This window comes from Cherax quadricarinatus, unplaced genomic scaffold (genome assembly GCF_038502225.1).
Source record: "Cherax quadricarinatus isolate ZL_2023a unplaced genomic scaffold, ASM3850222v1 Contig579, whole genome shotgun sequence".
Classification (NCBI taxonomy): domain Eukaryota; kingdom Metazoa; phylum Arthropoda; class Malacostraca; order Decapoda; family Parastacidae; genus Cherax; species Cherax quadricarinatus.
The window spans coordinates 131,072-156,368 of NW_027195605.1; the positions used below are offsets into that span (position 1 = coordinate 131,072).

The 25,297-nt window shown below is 40.7% G+C and overlaps 1 protein-coding gene across 1 annotated transcript in view; it reads left to right on the plus strand.

Annotated features, from left to right (window-relative positions):
• LOC128689026 (neuropilin-2-like) overlaps positions 1–7,070 on the plus strand; it is a gene marked incomplete at its 3' end in the record, with an annotated part of 77,503 nt that extends 70,433 nt beyond the window's left edge. Inside the window, exon 5 of the mRNA XM_070080539.1 lies at positions 6,850–7,070. Within this exon, the coding sequence (XP_069936640.1) occupies positions 6,850–7,070 (221 nt within the window). The remainder of the gene's footprint in view (positions 1–6,849) is intronic.
• Positions 7,071–25,297: the final 18,227 nt, after the last annotated feature.

The following is a 25,297-nucleotide window of genomic DNA, read 5'->3' on the forward strand; positions in this document are numbered from 1 at the left end:
GCACTTTCCTTTAAGAAAAAAGAAGAGAAGATGTAAACTAGAAAGAGACGCTCCCTATACAGGCAAAGATGACGAATCACAGAGCTGCTAAAAGGGGCCGGTATATCTGAAATATGAAATGAGGCACTGGTCAGAGAAATAGCAAATATATACGAACTTAAGCTTAAGAAATCATATAGGAAACAAGAAACACTGAAAAAAAAATGAAATGAAATTAAAAAAAAAAAATATTTCATATGCCAAATCTAGTGCATAAACAACATTCGGTATTGGACTCCTGCTTAAACAGGATGGGACTTACACAGATAGCAACAATGAGTAAGATACTGAAGTCCCATTATGACTCAGCGTTTAATTAGCCGTTAATCTGACTAAGGGTCGAGCGACATTCAAAATTTGGTCAATTCGAAAATTTCTGAAATCCTAACACAAGACTTTGAAAAAGCATTCTGCCCCAGGCCCAGACTCGTGGAACTCCGTGCTCATCAAAAATTGCAAGAAACCCTTTTCACATGCCTTAAAGATTCTGTGGAGAGGAAGCATGGACACAGGGGTCATCCGCCACTCACTAAAAACAAGACATAACCCTACTCCACAAAAGTGGCAGTAAAGCAATTGCAAAGAATTACAGACCGATAGCACTAACGTCCCACATCATAAGAGTTCTAAGAAGCAAGATCACCACCCACATAGATACCCATCAGTTGCACAACTCAGAGCAGCATGGGTTTAGAACAGGTCGCTCCTGCCTATCCCAACCACTGGACCACTATGTCATGGTCTTCAATGCTCTGGAGGAAAAGTAAAATGCAGACTTGGCGAAAGCCTTCGACAAGTGCGATCATGGTGTAATAACAAACAAAATGTGTGGTAAAGGAATAGGAGGAAAAGTGGGTAGAAGGATTTATAACTTCCTAATAAATGAAGCACATACAGTAATAGTAAACAGAGTAAAGTCAGAGGCGGCTGCAGTGAAAGCTCTGTTCCACAAGATACAGTACTCGCTCCCATCTTGTTCCTCATCCTCATATTTGCCATAGACAGCGATATAAGCCACAGCACCGTGTCCACCTTTTGCGGATGACAATCGAATTTAAATGACAGTATCATCCATCTTAGACACTGCAAATCTCCAAGCGGACATCAACTAAAGTTTTAAATGGGCCGCAGAAAACAATATGAAATTTAATGAAGACAAATTTAAATTATTCCGGTATGGAAAACTCGAGGAAATTAAAACTGTATCGGAGTATAAAGCAAAATTCCAACCACACAATAGAGTGAAAAACTAATGTGAAGGACCAGGGTGTGATAATGTCAGAGAATCTCACTTTCAAAGATCACAGCAATGTATTTACCGCATCTGCTAGGAAAAAGAGAAGATGGATAATGAGAATTTTCAAAACTAGAGATGCCAAGCCCATGATGATTCCCTTCAAAATCCTTCTTCTCTCTTGGCTGGAATATTGCTATACACTAACGGTCCTTCTCAAGGCAGGTGAAATTGTAGACCTTGAGAATATATGGAGAACTTTCGCGGCACGTACAGTTATGATAAAATATCTAAATTACTGGAAATGTTTTAAGTCCCTCGATTTCTACTCTCTGAAAAGCAGGCGAGAAAGATACATAATAATATACACTTAGAAAATCCCAAATCTGCACAAGAAAAACACTTCCTATGAAAGCAAACGATTCGGCAGAAGATGCAGGGGCGCCACCAGTATACTAGGAGACAACACAATAAATGTCAAGGGCCCAACACCGTTTAAGTGTCTCCCAGCATATATAAGGGGGATTACCAATAGACTCCTGGCTGTCTTCAAGAAGGAGCTGGACAAGCGACTAAAGTCAGTACCTGACCAACTGGACTGTGGTTCATAAGTCGGCCTGGTTGATCAGGCCCTGATCCACCACGAGGCCTGATCACGAACCGTGTCGCAGGGCATTTACTCCCGAAGCCCCTCTAGGTAACCTGACTGAATTTAACCAAACCTTACCTAAACTGACTGAAACTAGCCCAATCTTACCTAACCTGCTGAGCCTAACCCAATCTTACCTAACCTGCTGAGCCTAACCCAATCTTACCTAACCTGACTGAATATAGCCCAGCATTACCCGACTCAACCTAGCACTGATTAACTTAATCTATTTGTAGATAAAAAAATTTAGTTTGAAAAAAAAAAACGGAAGTGTTGGAATATTGACGTTGTGGAAAACATTAACCATTGTTGAGGGTTTTCTCTGTACGTGTTTTATGTAGGTGTTTTATGTAGTTGTTTTATGTAGGTATTTCACGTCGGTGTCCTCTGTAGGCGTTTATGTAGGTGTTTCACGTACGTGTTCTCTGTAGGTGTTCTCTGTAAGTGTTTTATGTAGGAGTTTTATAAGAGCAAAAGAACATAAGAAAGAAGAAACACTGCAGCAGGCCTACTGACCCATGCGAGGCAGGCCAATGTCACTTCCATGGTTAGACCAATGACCCACCTGGTCAGGCCACTTCCACTTAAGGAAGGAACATGGCATAAGACCTAGTAGCACAAGCTAGGCAGGTCCAACTCACACCCACCCACACCCACTCATATATTTATCCAACCTATTTTTAAAACTACACAAGGTCTTAACTTATATGACAGTACTCGGGAGTTTGTTCCACTCATCTACAACTCTATTACCAAACCAGTGCTTTCCTATATCCTTCCTGAATCTGAACTTTTCCAACTTCAAACCATTGCTGCGAGTCCTGTCTTGGCTGGAAATTTTTACCACGCTGTTTACATCCCCTTTATTTATTCCTGTTTTTCATTTATACACCTCAATCATATCCCCCCTAATTCTACGCCTTTCTAGAGAATGCAGATTCAGGGCCCTCAGTCTATCCTCATAGGGAAGATTTCTGATACATGGGATCAACTTTGTCATCCTCCTCTGAACGTTTTCCAGAGCATTTATATCCATTCTGTAATACGGTGACCAAAACTGTGCAGCATAGTCTAAATGAAGCCTAACCAAGGATATATAGAGTTGAAAAAACAGCCTGAGGACTTCTATTATTTATACTTTTTGATATGAAGCCAAGGATTCTGTTAGCTTTATTGAAAACACTTGTGCACGGTTGTTTTGGTTTCAAATTATTGCTAACCAGAACTCCTAAATCCTTTTCGCAATCAGAAGTATTAAGATCTACATTATTCAATTTACATGTGGCATGGTTATTGTCCGGTTCAACATTTAGAACTTTGCATTTGTCTTTATTACACTGCATCTGCCACGTCTCCGACCATTGCATCAGTCTATTCAAATCTTCCTGGAGTGCACTAATGTCATCATTAGAATGAATTGGACGGCCTATTTTGGTGTCATCAGAAAATTTGCTTATGTCGCTATTTATTCCCTCATCTATGTCGTTTATGTAAATTGTGAACAACAAGGGGCCCAACACTGACCCCTGCAAAACACCACTTGTGACGTGACCACATTCTGATTTCTCTTCATTTATGCAAACTCTCTGCTGCCTATTTGTCAATCATGCCTCTACCCATGAAAAAAATTCTCTTCCTACTCCCTGTGCCTTAAGTTTCCTCAATAGTCTCTGATGTGGAACTCTATCGAAAGTCTTACTGAAGTCCATATACACAATATCATATTCATTACCATGACCTACCTCCTCCAACAGTTTAGTGTTTGAGGAGTTTGTAGTGATATGTTGGAAAGATTAGCCAAAGGTTTGCCAAGTTCCTCTTTACATCCCTTTAAATACCTTGCAAACAATTCATCAGGGCCTTGGGATTTGTTAGGTTTTAATTTCTCTATTTGTCTGAGGATGATGTCACTAGTTACCCCAATCATGTATAGTTTATTATCGTCCTGTTCTACTTAATTTATTATTTCTGGAACTTCGCTAGTATCTTCCTGATTAAAAACTGAGAGGAAGTAAGTAATGTATTGATAATTTTACACATATCCTTGGCACTGAGAGTGATCTGACCTGAGTTACTCTTAAGTGGGCCTATCTTGTCCCTAATCTTACTTCTGCATACCTGAAAGAACTCTTTTGGGTTAGTTTTCGACTCCCTTGCGACCTTAGCCTCATAATCCCTATTTTCTTTTCTTATTCCTTTTTTTATTTTCTCTTTAATTGAATATATTAGTTTCTAAACTGCCCTTTCCCTCTTTAGATAGTCCTAAATATGCCTCTCATTTGACCAGTGAGAATTTTAATCTATTGTTCATCCATTTGGGATCATTTTTGTTATATCTAATTTCCCTACTCAGAACAAAAGTTGTCTGGGCAGCCTAAACTATGCTCTGCAAAACGTCATATTGGCAATCAACACTACCTGGGTGGGTTAAATTGGGATAACCTGACCCATAGTCAGGTCATCCCAATTTAGCCCACCCAGGTAATTTCTCAGTCCCATGAAATCGGCCAAGCGGAAGCCTGGGACAGAGACTTGATTGCAGTTTACTGGGTAATTCCACAATATATTGAAATTAAGTGATTTGTAATCATTTTCCCCAAGCTCATCATTAGCCTCAAGATTATTAATTAGTGAATCTTTGTTGGCAAGAACCAAGTCAAGCAGATTGTTTCCTCTACTTGGTTCTGTCACAAACTGTTTTAATAAGCAATCCTGAACCTTATCAAGAAAGTCACTAGACTCAAGATTTCTTGTCACATTGTTCTAATCAATTTGTCTAAAGTTAAAATCTCCCATTAACACAACATTTTCATATCTAGATGCCTTATGAATTTCGTCCCATAACAGCTTACTGTACTCTGTATCAAGGTTAGGGGACCTATAAATCACACCCAAAACTAATTTTTCATGCCCCTCGAGAAACTGTAGCCAAACAGATTCTGTGTCTGATTTTCTATTCTTGTGTCACGTCTAACACAACAATTTAAATTATCTCTGACATACATCGCCACTCCACCACCCTTCCTGTTGACCCTATCAGTGTGGAATAGTTTATAACCCTGTATGTTGCATTCAGAAGACATTTCTCTATCTTTCAAGTTGAACGAGGTCTCTGTTATAGCAATAACATCTATATTACCTGCACTTCCACTAATCTTAGCTCATCTATCATATTTCTTAAACTCCTATTTGCATAGTAAACCTTAAGGGAGCTTGTCACTTGTTGCCCTCTACTGTCTCTCTTTGTTTGCTGATCAATTGCTTTGCCTTTACTAGCAACTTTAATTTGAATATTGTCTTTTAAACATATCCCTGGGGTATCCTGCTAATGTATGCTGTTTCCACCCATAATGCTGCAGCCTGATTGTTTCCCACAAACACCCATAACTCTATAATCTATCAGTTTAAAGTCCTAGACAAGTCATCAGTGACTCCCTCAATCGAACTGGCTAATGCAACCACTCCAGCCCCAGAGAGATAAACCCCATCTTCAGGTGTTTTATGTAGGTATTTTATGTAAGCGTTCTCTGTAGGTGTTTTATGTAAGTGTTCTCTTTAGATGTTCCCTGTGGGAGTTTTCTGTAGGTGTTTTTTGTGAATGCTTTCTATAGGCGCTCTTTGTTGGTGTTTTATGTAGGTGTTCTCTGTAGATGTTCTTTGTAGGTCTTCTCTGTAGATCTTCTCTGTAGGTGTTCTCTGAAGATGTTCTCTGTAGATGTTTTCTATAGGATTTCTCTGTAGGTGTTCTCTGTAGATGTTCTTTGTAGGTGTTATCTGTAGATGTTCTTTGTAGGTGTTATCTGTAGATCCTCTCTGTAGGTGTTCTCTGTAAGTGCTTCTATAGGATTTCTCTGTAGCGGTTTTCTGTAAGTGTTCTCTATAGGTGCTCTCTAGATGTTCTTTTTAGGTTTTCTATGTAGGTGTTCTCTGTAGATGTTCTTTGTAGGTGTTCTCTGTAGATGCTCTTTGTAGGTGTTCTCTGTAGATGTTCTTTGTAGGTGTTCTCTGTAGATGTTCTTTGTAGGTGTTCTCTGTAGATGTTCTTTGTAGGTTTTCACTGTAGATGTTCTTTGGTTTTCTAAGTAGGTGTTTTCTATAGGTGTTCTCTGTAGGTGTTTTTTATAGGTGTTCTCTGTAGGCATTTTCTATAGGTATTCTCTGTAGGTGTCTTCTACAGGTGTTCTCTGTAGATGTTCTTTGTAGGTTGTCTCTATAGATGTTCTTTTTAGGCTTTCTAAGTAGGTGTTTTCTATATATATTCTCTGTAGGTGTTTTCTATAGGTGTTCTCTGTAGGTGTTCTCTGTAGATATTCTTTGCAGGTGTTTTATATAGGTGTTCTCTGTAGGTGTTCTTTGTTTTTCTCTGAAGGTATCTGCCAAATAGATGTTCTTAGTTTAGGTCTTTTCCGTGTTATTTTTTATACCTAGTACATTCAGTTCAAAGAATATTGTAAACTCTATCCTCCGTCTGTTAAGTGAGGTATCTTATTAGTCACTCTGTTGGTATTCTCTGGTAGAGTTGAGTTAACTATAAAATATTATTTTTATGAACCAGCCAACAAGAATGGCAAAATTATTTACTCGGTAATTAATGTTTAGGAAGTGAACAGGCGAGACCACCACAGCAACATCGACGTCTCTTGAACGATGCTAGAACAGAGAGAGAGAGAGAGAGAGAGAGAGAGAGAGAGAGGGTGAGAAAGAAAGTAGACAACGCTTGAGTGGTTATGATGTCATTTTGTTACCTATGGGGTCGTGTAATACTCTGATTTTTCGTTAACCAAGAACAATGCATTTATTACGTATTCAGCCTTCCAATTAGCAATAATCTAGTTATTTTTAGTGGTTTTGTATGCAGTAGATACTGTATATGTGTACCTTCTCTCGTTTGAAAGCATTTATTTATCAGTTAATGTTTGCCCCACAGACGTGTTGAGGGTGATACCTTCGTGATAAAGTCGCCGGGTTACCCTGGGCAGTACTCGCACAACCTGGAGTGTCAGTTCACGGTGGTGCGGGGACAACCCAGCCACTGTGGGGTGCAGCTGCTGGTGGAGACATTCATCGTGGAGGACGGCAGCTGTATGTTTGACTACCTGGAAGTGCAAGGACAGCGGCTGTGTGGCCAGCTTTCTCCAGGCTTCACACGTATGTTTGGTTTATTGTACAAAGGACCGTCTCACCGCTCAGACTGATACACATTTTCCTCTCTCTCTCTCTCTCTCTCTCTCTCTCTCTCTCTCTCTCTCTCTCTCTTCTCTCTCTCTCTCTCTCTCTCATACATAAAAGTTTATACAAGGTTATGTTAAGAATTCCTACCTATATTTACAAGCTAAGATCTGTTATTACTTTCCTCAGCTCATTTATAAGTAAAGACAAGGGAGGAGGATGAGACTACAAGTTCCTGAGGAGGACTAAGTCCACAAAGAAAACGGATTCAGTCTGGACTCTAGGACGCTGAGGTCAGTGGTCAGTACGCTGAGGTCAGTGGTCAGAGTATGCTGAGGTCAGTGGTCAGTACGCTGAGGTCAGTGGTCACCTGCGGTCCTACCTGCCTATGCTCTTGGGAGTTAGCGTGGGCTGTTACCAAGCACCATGGCTTGTTGTAGTGTTTTAGAATCTGAGGTTCAAGTGTTGAAGAAGGAGATTCTACTTCTTCAGGAGGAAAATAGGAAGCTGAAGCTTCGCATAGATGAGTTTGGGAGCGAGTGTGAGAAGGATTTAGCTGGTAAGGAAGGAATGGTCACCAGCAGTGATAGTGGCAGCCGCTCTAAGTGGCAAGTGGTTCACAGTTCAGGAAGAAGGAAGATGAGGAGAGTTAATAGAGAAGATTTGAAGGTAGAAAATCGATTCTCTGTTCTCCAAGATGAGTGTACTTCAGTGGTTAGTGAGGTTGAAGGTACCACTGATTCCCCTGCTAATCAAGGTAAGAATATTTTAATAGTAGGAGAATCTCAGGTAAAATATATTGTGAAGGCTTACTCAGCCCTGTAACAACTTCAGTCAGTATTACTCAGGCTGGCTCCTCCTCAGGAAAATTAATGAATAGAAAAAGAAATAATAATTCACAAAGATAAACACTTTATTATTTATTAAATCAAACATAAAACAATAAAACATGAAAGGTATATCCTATTTGAAAGAAAAATGAAAAATTAAATGAATAAAATAACATTTGAACTCAACGCTAATATCTACTGGGGTGTCTGGTGTTGGTGACACTGTTGTTGAAATCGTAGCCGTTGCTGATGATAGGGGGGGGGGTCGCAGGTGTTGGTGACCATCCACTGGCTAGTTCTTCACAGTATACCAGTGAGTAGTATCCCGATGACAGGAAAGCAGGTTCTTTACCGCTGCAATGATGTGGGGTTACGTCCTGCAATTTCATACAGGTGCACAGGTACTTAAATGCAAAATGGGGAAGTCTCTGGACGTTAGTCCTTCTCCTTTTCTGCTCGTTGATTGCCAGGTGACCCTCTCTGACATCCAAGCTGGAAAGATAGACAGGTTACCCACTGCTTAAATAATCACTCTCCATGGCAGTGTACATTACTCAAAAGACTTGGTGATTATTACAACAGTCAACATAGAGCAAGGCTGAAAGGACTAAGTTTATTATTGGTCAAAAGTGAAGCTTTTAACCAATAAATCCACTAGAATACAAGGCAGGCATGTACTTACAGTAGTGTTGGGAGCTGTGAGTCGAGTGATTTACTGTTTGACCAGAGCCCCACACGTCACCTTTCGAGGGGGGGGGGAAGAGGGAGGGGAAGGGATAGCAGGAGCTAGACTGAGCCTACGTTAACAAGCAGCCGGCAACCAAACTATCACTTTAGGGGTGGGGAAGAAAAGGTGGGAAAAACGGGAGCGTGACTCACCCTACCTTAACTAGTAGCTGGCAATGAAACTATCGTTACTTTATCTCTACTCCTATCTATTGAACTTTTCCCTCACATATATGGACTGTGCATTTTGTAACAGAGACAGAAAGGTCAGACAGAGAGTGTGTCTTCCTGGAGCTGGTGTTGGTGACATAGTCAGCAGGTTGGATAATATTATGGCAGGTAATGGGATCAAGCCCATTATCTGTCTTAGTGCTTGGGGTAATGACATTGGGAAGGGCAGGAGAGAGGAGCTGCTGGATAAGTACAGGTCAGCCATAGAAGTAGTTAGGTCTAAGGGAGGGATCCCAGTCACATGTAGCATCTTGCCTAGAAAGGGAGTGGGCAATGAATGGATGTCTAGGGCAATTGGTATAAATTGCTGGCTAGACAGGTACTGCAAGGAACTTGCAATCCCATTCATTGATACTGGGACCTATTCTTTGACAAACTTGATATGTATGCAAGGGATGGGGTTCATCTCTCTGGGGATGGAGTGGTTGCATTAGCCAATTCAATTGAGAGGGTAATTGATGACTTGTCTAGGAATTTAAACTGATAGATTATAGAGGTATGGGTGTTTGTGAGAAACAATCAGGCTGCAGCATTAGGGTTAAAAACAGCAGTTATTACCAGGATACCTCAGGGATATGATTAAAAGACAATATTCAAAATAAAGTTACTAGTAATGGCAAATCAATTGATCAACAAACAAAGAGGGATAGTAGAGAGCAACAAGTAACTAGCTCCCTTAAGGTTTACTGTACAAATAGTAGGAGTCTAACAAATAAGATAGATGAGCTAAGATTACTTGCAAGTGTAGGTAATATAGATATTATTGGTATAACAGAGACCTGGTTCAACCTGAAAGATAGAGAAATGCCTTCTGAATGCAACATACAGGGTTATAAACTATTCCACACTGACAGGGTCAACAGGAAGGGTGGTGGGGTGGCGATGTATGTCAGAGAAAATTTAAATTGTTGTCTTAGACATGATATAAGATTAGAAACATCAAACACAGAATCTGTTTGTCTACAGTTTCTCGAGGGACATGAAAAATTAATTTTGGGTGTGATTTATAGGCCCCCAAACCTTGATAGGGAGGGCAGTAAGCTGTTATGGGACGAAATTCATAAGGCATCTAGATATGAAAATGTTGTGTTAATGGGAGATTTTAACTTTAAACAAATTGATTAGAGCAATGTGAAAAGAAATCTTGAGTCTAGTGACTTTCTTGATATGGTTCAGGATTGCTTATTAAAACAGTTTGTGACAGAACCAAGTAGAGGAAACAATCTGCTTGACTTGGTTCTTGCCAACAAAGATTCACTAATTAATAATCTTGAGGTTAATGATGAGCTTAGGGAAAGTGATCACAAATCACTTAGTTTTAATATATCATGGAATTACCCAGATAACTGCAATCAAATCTCTGTCTCAGATTTTCGCTTGGCCGACTTCATGGGACTGAAAAATTACCTGGGTGGGATAAATTGGGATGTCCTGACTATGGGTCAGGTAGGTGATCTTGGTTGCCAATATGACGTTTTTCAGAGTATAGTTCTAGCTGCCCAGACAACTTTTGTTCCGAGTAGGGAAATTAGATCTAATAAAAATGATCCCAAATGGGTGAACAATAGATTAAAACATCTCATTGGTCAAAAGAGAGGCATATATAGGCGTATCAAAAGAGGGGATGGGCAGTTAAGAAATCAATATATTCAATTAAAGGGAGAAATAAAGAAAGGAATAAGAAAAGCAAAAAGGGATTATGAGGCTAAGGTCGCAAGGGATTCAAAGATTAACCCTAAAGGATTCTTTCAGGTATACAGAAGTAAGATTAGGGACAAGATTGGCCCACTTAAGAATAACTCTGGTCAGATCACTGACAGTGATAAGGATATGTGTGAAATTCTAAATACCTACTTCCTCTCAGTTTTCACCCAGGAAAATAATAGCAATATTCCTGAAATAATAGATTATGTAGAACAGGATGATAATAAACTATGTACGATTGCAGTAACTAGTGACATGGTCCTCAGACAAATAGAGAAACTAAAACCTAACAAATCCCTAGGCCCTGATGAACTGTTTGCAAGGGTGCTAAAGGAATGTAAAGAGGAACTTAGCATACCTTTGGCTAATCTTTTTAACATATCACTACAAACTGGCATAGTGCCTGATAAGTGGAAAACGGCAAATGTAATACCTATTTACAAGGCAGGTGACAGGTCCTTGGCTTCGAACTATAGACCAATAAGCCTTACCTCAATAGTGGGAAAATTTATGGAATCAATAATTGCAGAAGCAATTCGTAGCCATCTTGACAGGCACAGATTGATTAATGAATCTCAACACGGTTTTACAAAGAGGCGTTCATGTCTTACGAATTTACTAACTTTTTTCACTAAGGTGTTTGAGGAGGTAGATCATGGTAATGAATACGATATTGTGTATATGGACTTCAGTAAGGCTTTCGATAGAGTTCCACACCAGAGGCTATTGAGGAAACTTAAGGCACACAGAATAGGAGGAGAAATTTTTTCCTGGGTAGAGGCATGGCTGACAAATAGACAGCAGAGAGTTTGCATAAATGGGGAGAAATCAGAATGGGTGCACGTCACAGGGGGTGTTCCACGGGGATCAGTGTTGGGTCCGTTGTTGTTCACAATTTACATAAACGACATAGATGAGGAAATAAATAGCGACATAAGCAAATTTGCTGATGACACCAAAATAGGCCGTCCAATTCATTCTAATGAGGACACTAGAGCACTCCAGGATGATTTGAATAGACTGATGCAATGGTCGGAGAAGTGGCAGATGCAGTTTAATATTGACAAATGCAATGTTCTAAATGTTGGACAGGTAAATAACCATGCCACATATAAACTAAATAATGTAGATCTTAATACTACTGATTGCGAAAAGGATTTAGGAGTTCTGGTTAGCAGTAATTTAAAACCAAGATAACAGTGCATTAGTGTTCCAAATAAAGCTAACAGAATTCTTGGCTTCATATCTAGAAGTATAAATAACAGAAGTCCTCAGGTTGTTCTTCAACTCTATATATCCTTGGATAGGCCTCATTTAGACTATGCTGCTCAGTTCTGGTCACCGTATTACAGAATGGATGTAAATGCTCTGGAAAACATTCAGAGGAGGATGACAAAGATGATCCCATGTATCAGAAATCTTCCCTATGAGGATAGAATGAGGGCTCTGAATCTGCACTCTCTCGAAAGGCGTAGAATTAGGGGAGATATGATCGAGGTGTATAAATGGAAAACAGGAATAAATAAAGGGGATGTAAATAGCGTGCTGAAAATTTCCAGCCAAGACAGGACTCGCAGCAATGGTTTCAAGTTGGAAAAATTCAGATTCAGAAAGGATATAGGAAAGCACTGGTTTGGTAATAGAGTTGTGGATGAGTGGAACAAACTCCCGAGTACAGTTATTCAGGCTAAAACGTTGTGTAGTTTTAAAAATAGGTTAGATAAATACATGAGTGGGTGTGTGTGGGTGTGAGTTGGACCTGATTAGCTTGTGCTGCTGGGTCTGGTGCAGTGCTCCATCCTTGAGTGGGGATGATCAGACTGAGTGGGTCATTGGGCAAATCCGGGGGGGGGGGTCATTGGTCTAATCCGGGGGGGGACATGGAACTGCTCTGCATGGGTCAGTAGGCTTGTTGCAGTGTTCATTCTTTCTTATGTTCTTATGAAAGGCTTCATTATTCCTCTCTGTCAAATTCATTATACCCTATCCTAGTGCCCAAGTACCATTGGCTGACCAGGCTGATAATTAAAGACTCCCACCTACAAATATCACACAGTGGATCACAAGACAGTGTGCGTCAAATATGCAGAACAGACAGTGTCAACACAGTTCATAGCTATACAACATGTCGGCGTAATCACAAACGTATTAGCCGCAACTATCGTCAAGCCTCTCACCCAACCAGACAGGTAAGGTATGTCACACCCTGTGAAGACAACGGTGTAAACGGAGGAAAATGGGGCAAACATTGCTGTGGACCGAAGCCATTGGCTCAGTGCATGCCAGGACCACAGACAGTTTAGTGTCACTTACATTGAACTGCCCACCAAGAGCAATGTCCCTTACAGAGACCCCAGCAGCCTCCTTGCTACACCGCATGACTGACGAGGTAGCTAGACAACATATCAGAGGAGTCACAGACAGTGACCTTGTTTGACCAGGTAAATCAGAGACCGCTTCTCCAGTGTGGGAAATGAGTGATTTACCATTACTCCTAAGTCTTGAGGAAGGGGGGAGGACGTTAAGAGAGGGAGTAAAGGAGCCTGTAACATGATGCTGATGGATATCGTTGTCACATTTTTTTCACTACTAAGCTCTTAATTAATACTGAGTCTAGAGAATAAGCAAATAAATTTAAATAAGCTTAGAACATAGATTAAGTAGCCTAGTATATACGATTACCTTTAACCCTGCCTACACAATTACACCACAGTGTAATTGTGTAGGTGGGCACAGCCAACCCGACAAGCTCAGTCGCTCACCACAAATCACAGAAACGGAAAGACATCCTCCCACGCTAAACCGATTATATAATATTTAGTGACTCAATATACGTTATGTCACGGTGTTCCTAAAGGGATTCAATTATCCACATCCACACATCAAGGCGGTAAGTGCTTGCTAATTATGCCAAGTGGAAGATCTCATACCTCACCTGAAATCCAGGAAAAGCAAAGAGGAACACCTGCACACCTACACACGAGACACGAAACTGACTTTGTTTATAAGGTAAGAAAACCTTTTATAGAGCATGGGATGGCAAGTGTTCCTCTAGGATTTACTTAATGATCTGAATGGATAATTAACTAATCAGTAAAACACACCCCTGTTCTAGACAACAGATCTATCCAGGCCGGGTCCACACGTGAGGTAAGTCGTCTTGTTCAGTTCTCTATTCTGTGCAGATGTCGATGATACGGGACAGACAATCCAAAAGAGTTAAAACAACTTATCACAAGCCTAGTGCTCAGGGTTAAGGGCAAACAATGTCTAACTTCGGCTAGGTGCCTATATTTATTCGGGGTCTGGCTGTGTGGCGATAATACCGGGTGATTTGATGCTGAGTGCGCAGGTTGGAATATTGTTTTTGATTGGGAGATAATGTTTGTAATTCAATGATAGGTAGGATAATTGAAAGATAGGTAGGATAATTGATTCAAACGTAGATGTTAGGGAACTTCAGGAGGATTTAGACAAACTCTACTCTTGGTCAGAAAAGTGGCAGATGCAGTTCAATGTGGATAAATGCAAGGTTCTGAAGCTCGGGAGTGTCTATAACCCTAGCACTTATAAGTTAAATAATGTAGAACTTAGCCATACAGATTGCGAAAAGGACTTGGGGGTTATGGTAAGCAGCAACCTTAAACCAAGACAGCAATGCCTAAGCGTACGTAATAAGGCAAATAGATTACTGGGATTTATATCAAGAAGTGTAAGCAACAGAAGTCCAGAGGTCATACTGCAGCTTTATACATCATTAGTAAGGCCTCACCTAGATTATGCAGCTCAATTCTGGTCTCCATATTACAGAATGGACATAAATTCGTTAGAAAACATTCAGCGTAGGATGACTAAATTAATACATAGCATTAGAAATCTTCCTTATGAAGAAAGATTGAAGACTCTTAAGTTACATTCACTTGTTAGACGAAGAATGAGGGGAGACCTGATCGAAGTGTATAAGTGGAAGATAGGTATTAATAAAGGGGATATTAACAAGGTCTTGAGGATATCTCTCCAAGAGAGAACCCGCAGTAATGGATTTAAATTAGATAAGTTTAGATTTAGAAAGGACATAGGAAAGTATTGGTTTGGAAATAGGGTAGTTGATGAGTGGAACAGTCTACCTAGTTGGGTTATTGAGGCTAGGACTTTGGGTAGTTTCAAATTTAGGTTGGATAAGTACATGAGTGGGAGGGGTTGGATTTGAGTGGGACTTGCACATCGGAGCTTGTTTCTTGGGTGGCATTGAAAATTGGGTTGGGCAAATGTTTTGTTAGTGGGATGAATTGTAAAGGACCTGCCTAGTATGGGCCAACAGGCCTGCTGCAGTGTTCCTCCTTTCTTATGTTCTTATGTTCTTATGTTCTTATGATCGCTATGGAAAATTTTCTAGGGTGCTTACCTGTATGTACCTCAACATTATATACATACCAGTAATCTCATTGGGAGACAATCATATTGTTTACCGTAGTCACCCCGTGGGTGACTTTAAACTAGGATTAGTTAGAGGTATGGGTTTAGAAATGATTAATAATAAGTATGGATATATTGACTTATGCTCTGATATTAAGAATCTTAATAGTAACTGTCATGTAGTAACTCTGGGTAATGATAATTTCAGAAATTGTGTAAAAACAAAGATGAATAGGAAAAATGTGCAGAAGAAAAAACATATGATGGTATTTTATGCTAACAGTCGAAGTGCAAGAAATAAAATTAATGAACTACGTTTGGTAGCATGTGCTGGGAACTTTGATATCATTGCATTAACTGAAACGTGGTATGATTTAAAGAGTCGGGATATGACTGTTGAGTGTAATATTCAGGGATTTAAGTTATTCAATGTGGATAGATGTAATGGGAAGGGGGGAGGAGTTGCATTGTATGTCCGAGAAAATATTAATTGTTGCATAAAAACAGGTATAAAAATAGATGGAGCAGTAACAGAGTCTGTTTGGGTAGAGTTCGTGGAGGGTCGAGAAAAACTAATTCTAGGTGTAATATACCGACCTCCAGGCTTGGATCACGATAGAGGGAGACTTCTTTGGGACGAAATTGTTAGGGCTTCTGTACACAGTAACGTAGTCATAGTAGGGGACTTTAACTTTAGCCAAATTGACTGGAATTCTTTGACAGGTAATCTAGAGTCCAGTGACTTCATGGAAACAGTTCAGGACTGTTTTCTGAAACAGAGTGTAACTGAACCTACCAGGGGTAATAATTTGCTAGACCTAGTCTTGTCAAATAAGGAAACACTCGTGAATAATCTGGAGATCACTGAAGAGCTTGGCGCAAGTGATCACAAATACATCACCTTTAGCATTAATTGGGAATGCAAGAATAATGATAATACAGTAAAAATCCCCGTTTTTCGTTCTGCCGATTATAATGGACTTAGGGAACATTTGTCTAATCTTGATTGGGGTTATCTAGCTAATGATTTTATTGACGATAATCATACTTATGAATATGAAGGGATCTGCTTTTATGATTGTTTTCTAAATAATGTACACAGTGCCCAGAATATATACATTCCCCAGAGAGAAATTAGGTCTAATAATAACGATCCCAAATGGGTTAACAGGAGGCTAAAGCATCTATTAGGGGAGAAAAGGGGAATTTATAGGCGCATCAGAAGAGGAGAGGTTAACCTTACTGACCAATATGTTCAGCTTAAAAGAGAAGTAAAAAAAGCGATTAGAAAGGCTAAACGTGACTATGAAATTAGAGTTGCTAATGAATCAAAGACTAATCCACAGGGGTTCTTTCAAGTGTATAGGACGAAGGTGAAGGAAAAAGTAGGACCTCTGAAATCTGGGAATGGACAGCTGACGGATAATGAACTGGAAATGTGTTCCTTATTTAATGACTATTTTTTGTCAGTTTTTACACAGGAAGATGTAAATGAGATTCCAGTAATTAACAATTATTTAGTTCCTGATGAATTCAAGTTAACTAATATTACTGTCACGAGGGACATGGTTATTAAACAGATAGACAAACTGAAACAAAATAAGTCCCCGGGACCCGATGAGTTGTTTTCAAGGGTACTTAAGGAATGCAAGATGGAGCTTAGTCAGCCATTAACGAGTGTATTCAATACGTCCATCCTTACCAGTGTTGTGCCAGATATGTGGAAGATGGCTAATGTGGTTCCTATATTCAAATCAGGGGATAAGTCCACTCCTTCAAATTACCGTCCAATAAGCCTGACATCTATAGTGGGCAAGTTATTAGAATCAATTATAGCTGACATTATCAGAAGTCACCTTGAAGAGCATAACTTGATAAATGAATCTCAGCATGGATTCACGAGAGGTCGTTCCTGCCTGACAAACTTACTGACGTTCTTCAATAGAACATTTGAGGCAGTTGACAGTGATAAGGAATATGATATTGTTTATTTGGATTTTAGTAAAGCCTTCGACAGAGTACCTCACAAGAGACTCTTAAGAAAAGTGGCAGCTCATGGTATAGGAGGTAAAGTTCTAGCATGGATTGAGGCATGGCTTACCAATAGAAAGCAGAGAGTTACCATTAATGGAGTGAAATCTGATTGGGGATTAGTCACTAGTGGCGTTCCACAAGGATCAGTTTTAGGCCCTCTCTTGTTCATAATTTACATTAATGACCTTGATGAAGGGATTACTAGTGACATGAGTAAGTTTGCTGATGATACAAAGATAGGCCGTAAATTCACTCTGAGGAGGATATCAATGAACTCCAGGACGATTTGAACAAATTAATGTCTTGGTCTGAGAAATGGCAGATGAAGTTTAATGTGGATAAGTGTAAGGTACTTGCCCTTGGTAATGAAAATAACCCTCGAAGCTATAATCTAGGTGAAGTAGAGCTTGGTCATACAGAATGTGAAAAAGACTTGGGAGTCATGGTAAGCAGAAATCTAAAGCCAAGACAGCAGTGCCTCAGTGTGCGCAACAAGGCCAACAGATTACTTGGATTTATCTCAAGAAGTATAAGTAACAGAAGTCCAAAAGTTATTTTACAGCTCTATACATCACTAGTGAGGCCTCATTTGGATTATGCTGCTCAGTTTTGGTCCCCTTACTACAGGATGGACATAGACTCATTAGAGAACATACAGAGAAGAATGACTAAAATGATTTACTGTGTAATAAAGTTGGTAGAATTACCGACAATATGTAAAGTAAAAGGACACAAGTGCAACTAATGTGACATTTATTGTGGCAACGTTTCGCTCTCCAGGAGCTTTATCAAGCCATTACAAACAATACATGGACACAGAGGGTATATAAAGGCTCAGAGTGAGGTGAATACTAGTGAGGTACCATTCCGATGTTCACTAGTGGTAGTAGTAGTAGTAGTGGTAGTGACAAAAGCAATTAATTCGTACATGAGTAAAAGGATATAAAAGCTATTACTTGGGTAACATAAAAATAGGTTGGACAAATATAAACTGGAATGAGGCAGGTTGTTTCAGTGTTCACTCTCTGTGCTTTGTGTAGTATAACAGGAGAGACTATGTGATGGCAGGGTTTACTGTTTTCAGGAGGATTCTTGCTAAGACTTCGGAGATGGTGAAGCTGCCGTTGTTTTGTTTAATTGTATTCGAAACAGCGATCAGTGCTGATTCAAGGCACTTGCGTGTGCGGAAATTAGTTTCTTTAATCACTAATTGGGCGTCTCTGAATTTCATAAGATGATTGGTGGAATTTCGGTGTTGTACACAGGCGTTGTTTAAGTTGTCGTTCCTACATGCGTATATGTGTTCATTGAGGCGGGTGTCGAGGTTTCTTGCTGTTTCACCTACGTAGATCTTGTCACAGCCTCCACAGGGTATAGTGTAAACTTCTGCATTGACTGGTTCGTGGTGCTTGGGTTTTGTCCTGGTTAGATCCTTTATTGAAGTGGTAGAAGCGATGGCGACTCTGGTGTTAGCTTGTGAAAGTACTTTTGAGACGTTTAGTGCAACCTGGCTGTTGGGAAGAATTATAACTTTGTTGGGAGCGGTGTTGATGCGTGGAGAATTGATGATCTGAAGAGCTCTTTTCTTGCAGTCTTTGATGAAAAAAGAAGGAAATTGTAACTCAGTGAATGTTTGGTGAATGTAAGTACATTCCTCGTCAAGAAACTCAGGACTACAAATTCGGTATGCTCTTAGGAAAAACCCGATGATGATGCCTCTTTTGGTCTTGGTATCTTGACTGGAATAGAAGTGTGTGAGATCATTTTTATTGGTGGGTTTCCGATAAACTTGAAATCTTAGGTTGTTGTCTACTTTGTGAATGAGGACGTCGAGGAAAGGTAGCTTGTCATTGGACTCTTCTTCTAGTGTAAACTGAATCGCTGGTTCAACTGCGTTGAGCCTTGCCTGAAGATCCCGTACATCAAAACGTTTTGGAGTTATTACGAGGACATCGTCCACGTAACGTAACCAAGTGACGCTTGAAGGGATGATGTTGGCGAAGTGTTCGGACTCTAGGTGTTCCATGTATAAGTTGGCTAGGACGGCACTTATTGGGGACCCCATTCCCATGCCGTAGGTTTGTTTGTAGAGCTTGTTATTGAAGGAAAAACAGTTGAAGTTAACACAGAGTTCAATCAAGTCAACAAAATCTCCCTGCCTTCTGGGGACCATCAGCCCCGCTCATCTTAAACACTCAGGCGACCTTCTCAACCGCATCCGTAACCTCTCCATCCGTAACAAGAAACTAAGCAGTTTGGATGTGACTTCCCTCTTCACAAAAGTACCTACGTAAAGTCAACCAGGACCTTAATCTTCCTTTACCTCCCGGAGATTTTGTTGACTTGATTGAACTCTGTGTTAACTTCAACTGTTTTTCCTTCAATAACAAGCTCTACAAACAAACCTACGGCATGGGAATGGGGTCCCCAATAAGTGCCGTCCTAGCCAACTTATACATGGAACACCTAGAGTCCGAACACTTCGCCAACATCATCCCTTCAAGCGTCACTTGGTTACGTTACGTGGACGATGTCCTCGTAATAACTCCAAAACGTTTTGATGTACGGGATCTTCAGGCAAGGCTCAACGCAGTTGAACCAGCGATTCAGTTTACACTAGAAGAAGAGTCCAATGACAAGCTACCTTTCCTCGACGTCCTCATTCACAAAGTAGACAACAACCTAAGATTTCAAGTTTATCGGAAACCCACCAATAAAAATGATCTCACACACTTCTATTCCAGTCAAGATACCAAGACCAAAAGAGGCATCATCATCGGGTTTTTCCTAAGAGCATACCGAATTTGTAGTCCTGAGTTTCTTGACGAGGAATGTACTTACATTCACCAAACATTCACTGAGTTACAATTTCCTTCTTTTTTCATCAAAGACTGCAAGAAAAGAGCTCTTCAGATCATCAATTCTCCACGCATCAACACCGCTCCCAACAAAGTTATAATTCTTCCCAACAGCCAGGTTGCACTAAACGTCTCAAAAGTACTTTCACAAGCTAACACCAGAGTCGCCATCGCTTCTACCACTTCAATAAAGGATCTAACCAGGACAAAACCCAAGCACCACGAACCAGTCAATGCAGGAGTTTACACTATACCCTGTGGAGGCTGTGACAAGATCTACGTAGGTGAAACAGCAAGAAACCTCGACACCCGCCTCAATGAACACATATACGCATGTAGGAACGACAACTTAAACAACGCCTGTGTACAACACCGAAATTCCACCAATCATCTTATGAAATTCAGAGACGCCCAATTAGTGATAAAAGAAACTAATTTCCGCACACGCAAGTGCCTTGAATCAGCACTGATCGCTGTTTCGAATACAATTAAACAAAACAACGGCAGCTTCACCATCTCCGAAGTCTTAGCAAGAATCCTCCTGAAAACAGTAAACCCTGCCATCACATAGTCTCTCCTGTTATACTACACAAAGCACAGAGAGTGAACACTGAAACAACCTGCCTCATTCCAGTTTATATTTGTCCAACCTATTTTTATGTTACCCAAGTATTAGCTTTTATATCCTTTTACTCATGTACGAATTAATTGCTTTTGTCACTACCACTACTACTACTACTACCACTAGTGAACATCGGAATGGTACCTCACTAGTATTCACCTCACTCTGAGCCTTTATATACCCTCTGTGTCCATGTATTGTTTGTAATGGCTTGATAAAGCTCCTGGAGAGCGAAACGTTGCCACAATAAATGTCACATTAGTTGCACTTGTGTCCTTTTACTTTACATGATTTGTGATGAATGGTTTGAAAAACCGACAAGTTGAAGATTGAGACACTTATGCAGCATATGGGAATCTTTATTCAGGAAACGTTTCGCCACACAGTGGCTTCATCAGTCCAATACAAAGAGGAAGGCGTAAGGAGAGGAGGAGAATGAGGTAATGATTTACTGTGTAAGGAACCTCCCGTATGAAGATAGACTTAAAGCCTTAAATCTCCACTCTCTGGAGAGGCGTAGAATGAGGGGAGATATCATTGAAGTGTATAAGTGGATGATAGGCATAAACAAGGGAGACATTAATAAAGTACTGAGGGTGTAGAACCAGGTAAGAACCAGGAATAATGGATTTAAGTTGGATAAATTTAGATTTAGAAAGGACATAGGTAAGTACTGGTTTTCTAACAGAGTTGTAGATGCGTGGAACAGTCTTCCCAGTGAGGTGATAGAGGCTAGGACCTTGGGTAGCTTTAAGAGACTGGACAAATATATGAGTGGGAGGGGCTGGGTTTGATTGGTGTTGGGGGGTGCGGGAATTGTTTCTTGAGTAGCTTTAGGTAGATGTCGTTTTGATAAGGACCTGCCTCGTATGGGCCAGTAGGCCTTCTGCAGTGTTCCTACATTCTTATGTTCTTATGTTCTTAGACATGTGAGAAAACTTAACCACCCCTGGTCGCGGCAAGTGGTCCCCTCGACCTCACAATCTTATCCATATCTATCCGAGACCAGTATGGATTGGATAGCACCCACAAGTACGGTGCTACTAATTAATTGTGGACTGTATAGATTATATTAGTTTAGCTGAATGAAGGGGGGGGGGGGTAGGATACACCTGGATACATCCATCAAGGAAAACATTTGTACATAATCCCACCACTTACCAGATGTTCTCTGGTGGTCACTTGATGTAGCTGGATCACTCATAACCTATCTAATTACAACATAACACAACTGGCCAGCATAAGTTTGTTATAACTAGAAGGGTTACTTAACTGTGGGTGATTGATACTCCTTATTTCCTCCATTCACCGTCTCATTTTCGATGTCCTGCTACACCGACACGGTTCTCATTCCAGCAGGACGAGGTATCCGTTGGTTTGTCCCGCTTTAAAAGTCGTGACTCAAGGAGCTTCACTTTCCTCGTCTCGGGAACAACGAGGTCTAACGTGTTCACTCGGAGCAAAACGACTTATTTCACTTCACGCATTCTCTTAACTTAGCGTTATTATCATTAATTACATTACAATTCACAAGACGATTTAATGGCTCATAATTATTATACACATTAGAGATCACTCCATTAAGATCTGAGACCGATGAGTGATGATTAAACCAAGGGTAATTTTCCCCGGGACACAGTCCAGGACGACGCGTCAGTCACCCACGGTCCTACCCTGATTGACTCACTTTACCACTCTATTACCGTGGTCCCGTAAATCACGATCCCTCACTCTCCACCAGGAACAGTTACGACACTTCCTATTACGAAATGAGGCCTATATTAATCCTTAGGCCGCCGTGAATGCCAATTTCGTGGTTCCATGCTTTGCCAGCTTCCTCTCCACCTTCAAAACAAACCCGCCACTCCCCCGGCACATCCGCGCATGCGCAAAGGGAACTCTTGGTTCTACTCTATTTTCAAATACATTTTTGACTCATATCAGCACATAAAACACCTATTAGGCGCTATAGTTTCGGAAAATTAAAAATTTTCCACACTGCGGCCGGGCGGAAGTCGTTGTTAGACGACTTAAATTGCGTCTTCCTCCAGGAGACGATTCCAGCCCTCTCTAGATTGCGCTGCTGTTTTCCTAGTGGGTCTTACTACAGTTTCTTCTTGCATTACCCGGTCAGTGTCTTCAATATCACTCGTGTCACTTTCCCTTAGGTTTCCATCTGCACTGGATTGAACACCATTTAATTCTAAGGGAATTAATTTATTAATGGTACGCAAACTTTCCTGACCACGACACAACACTTTGACGTTTCTGACAATACCTTGTGCATCTGGGTATAATGTAACTACCTTGCCCAGAGGCCACAATGTTCGATGTTGTTCAGTATCAATTAACACAATGTCACCTGGTTGAATGTTCTGTCGGTTTACTGCCTCTGGCGCACCATAAAAGTGTTCACGTAGTGTAAGAAGATATTCTTTACGCCACACATCAGACCAATGAATAATTACCTTATTTAACATCTTGAACTTGTCACTCAACACAGTCACGTTATTGTAATCCTCATCACTTCCCTTGGGATTATCTCTATAGATAGGTGCAGCTTCTAACCTTTGTCCACATATTAGGTGAGAGGGAGTCAGTACCTCCGCGTCAGGAGTGTCGCTCATGTATGACAGAGGGCGATTGTTCACTCGATTCTCTGCCTCCACCAACACTGCCCGGAACTCCTCCAAATCAATTCTCTTCCTGTGTAGCACCTTACGAAGACATCTTTTCACTGTACCTATCATTCTTTCGTACAGTCCTCCCTGCCAAGGGGCTCTGGGAGTAATAAATTTCCAGACACACCCTCGCTGGGTCAACAAAGACTGTACATCATCACTCTTATTTAATTTCATCAAGTGTTGAGCACCCGCTACAAAATTAGTGGCATTATCTGAGATCATCAATCTTGGACAGGATCGTCTAGCTGCAAATTTCCGGAACAGCTGTATGAACTGTTCTGCAGACAAGTCCTGAGCCACTTCTAGATGAACAGCCCTAGTAGCTGTACAAGTAAATAGACATACATACACCTTCAAGGGGACACCAAAATGATTGGCCCACTATAGTCCACTCCGGTCACATCAAATGGTTTTACCAACTGCACGCGTTCCTTGGGCAATGGTGGAGGACCTGGGTACATGTAGGTTCTGGCATCCACCCGGCGACATATTACACACGACTTGATAACCCCTTTTACACTTTGCCGTCCTTGTGGAATCCAGAAGGTTTCCCGAATACAGTTTAAGGTATCCTGTACCCCACCGTGCATCACGTTATTATGGGCATTAAAGACAATCAAGGTTGTCAGGTGATGAGTTTTGGGCAGCAAGATAGGGTGCTTAGCATATTCCCCCAATTCAGCATTTTGTAACCTGCCTCTGCACCTAATTACATCATCCTCTAAATACAGCCCCAGCTTTTCTATTTTTGAGCCTTTCACAATTTTTCCGTCCATCATGAATTTAATCTCATCCCTGTAGGTTTCTTCTTGTACCCTCTGTAGCCAGTATTTCAGGGGATGGGGAAAATTATGTGAGATATTCATCTTACTTATAAATTTAAACACTAACCTGGTCACACTAATCAGCTTAGGTAAGGAAGAATACCTGTTCATATCAATGGCTAAGGAGGGACTACTGACCGGAGCGGTGCTCACCGTAATTTCGACAGGAGCAATATGTGCCTTTTGCACCGGCCAGTTAATTTTGTCCACCAGCCAACTTGGCCCTTTAAACCACGATAAACCACTCACAAATTTTTCATAAGTCAAGCCTCGAGACAAGAAGTCAGCTGGGTTCTCGTCACCAGGAATGTGATTAAAGGTTAACATATGCTGACCCAAACTGTTATATTTCTCCTGCATTTGATTGATTTCAGCGACTCTGTTTTGTACATACACAATCTTACTGTTACCATTACGAATCCATTGTAAGGATACCTCGTTATCAGACCAAATTACGGTGTCGCTGATATTTATCTCTCGCAATTTATTTCTTATATAATTGGCTAATTTGACACCTACATAAATGGCCGTTAATTCCAACTGAGGTAAGGTGCGTGATTTGATTGGAGCCACCTTAGCCTTAGACATAACAAGAGAAATGGCACTATTACATTGAAGGTAAGCGACTGCTCCATATGCTAATTTCGAAGCATCGCAAAAAATGTGGAGTACATTTTCTCCATCTTGACTGGCCACATTACGGGGGAACTTCAACATTGGTAATTTTACATATTCCCCTATTAGTTCTTCCCACCTTTCAACAAATTCCTCAGGTAGGGTTTCATCCCAAGCACACTTAAGCTTCCATGCTTCTTGTATCAACAATTTTCCTCTTATGGTAAGTGGGGACACTAAGCCTAGTGGATCGAAGCATTTTGAAACTTCTGCAAGCAAGACTCTCTTGGTTAATTTATTGGGCATGCTGTAGTCATTAGACTTTAACGATAACAAGTCTCCCTCTGTGTCCCAAGTCAGTCCCAGCACATTACTATATTTGGACACTTCAACTCCAGGGTTGTCTTTATTTATTTGAACTCTTAAACTGGACGAATTACTGTTCCATTCCCTCAGGGGCATATTTGCACCTTGCATTATTTCATTAGCCCCTGCGTATATGCTCATTAGTTCCTCTTCAGTAGACGTCACCCTCAGGAAATTGTCCACATAAAATTGTTTACCCATTACTCCACTCAGTGGACCACCCGTACGCTTAAGGTGTGCATTTATCGTTGCCTGGAGTAGGAACGGACTGGAGGTAGCACCAAACAATACACTCC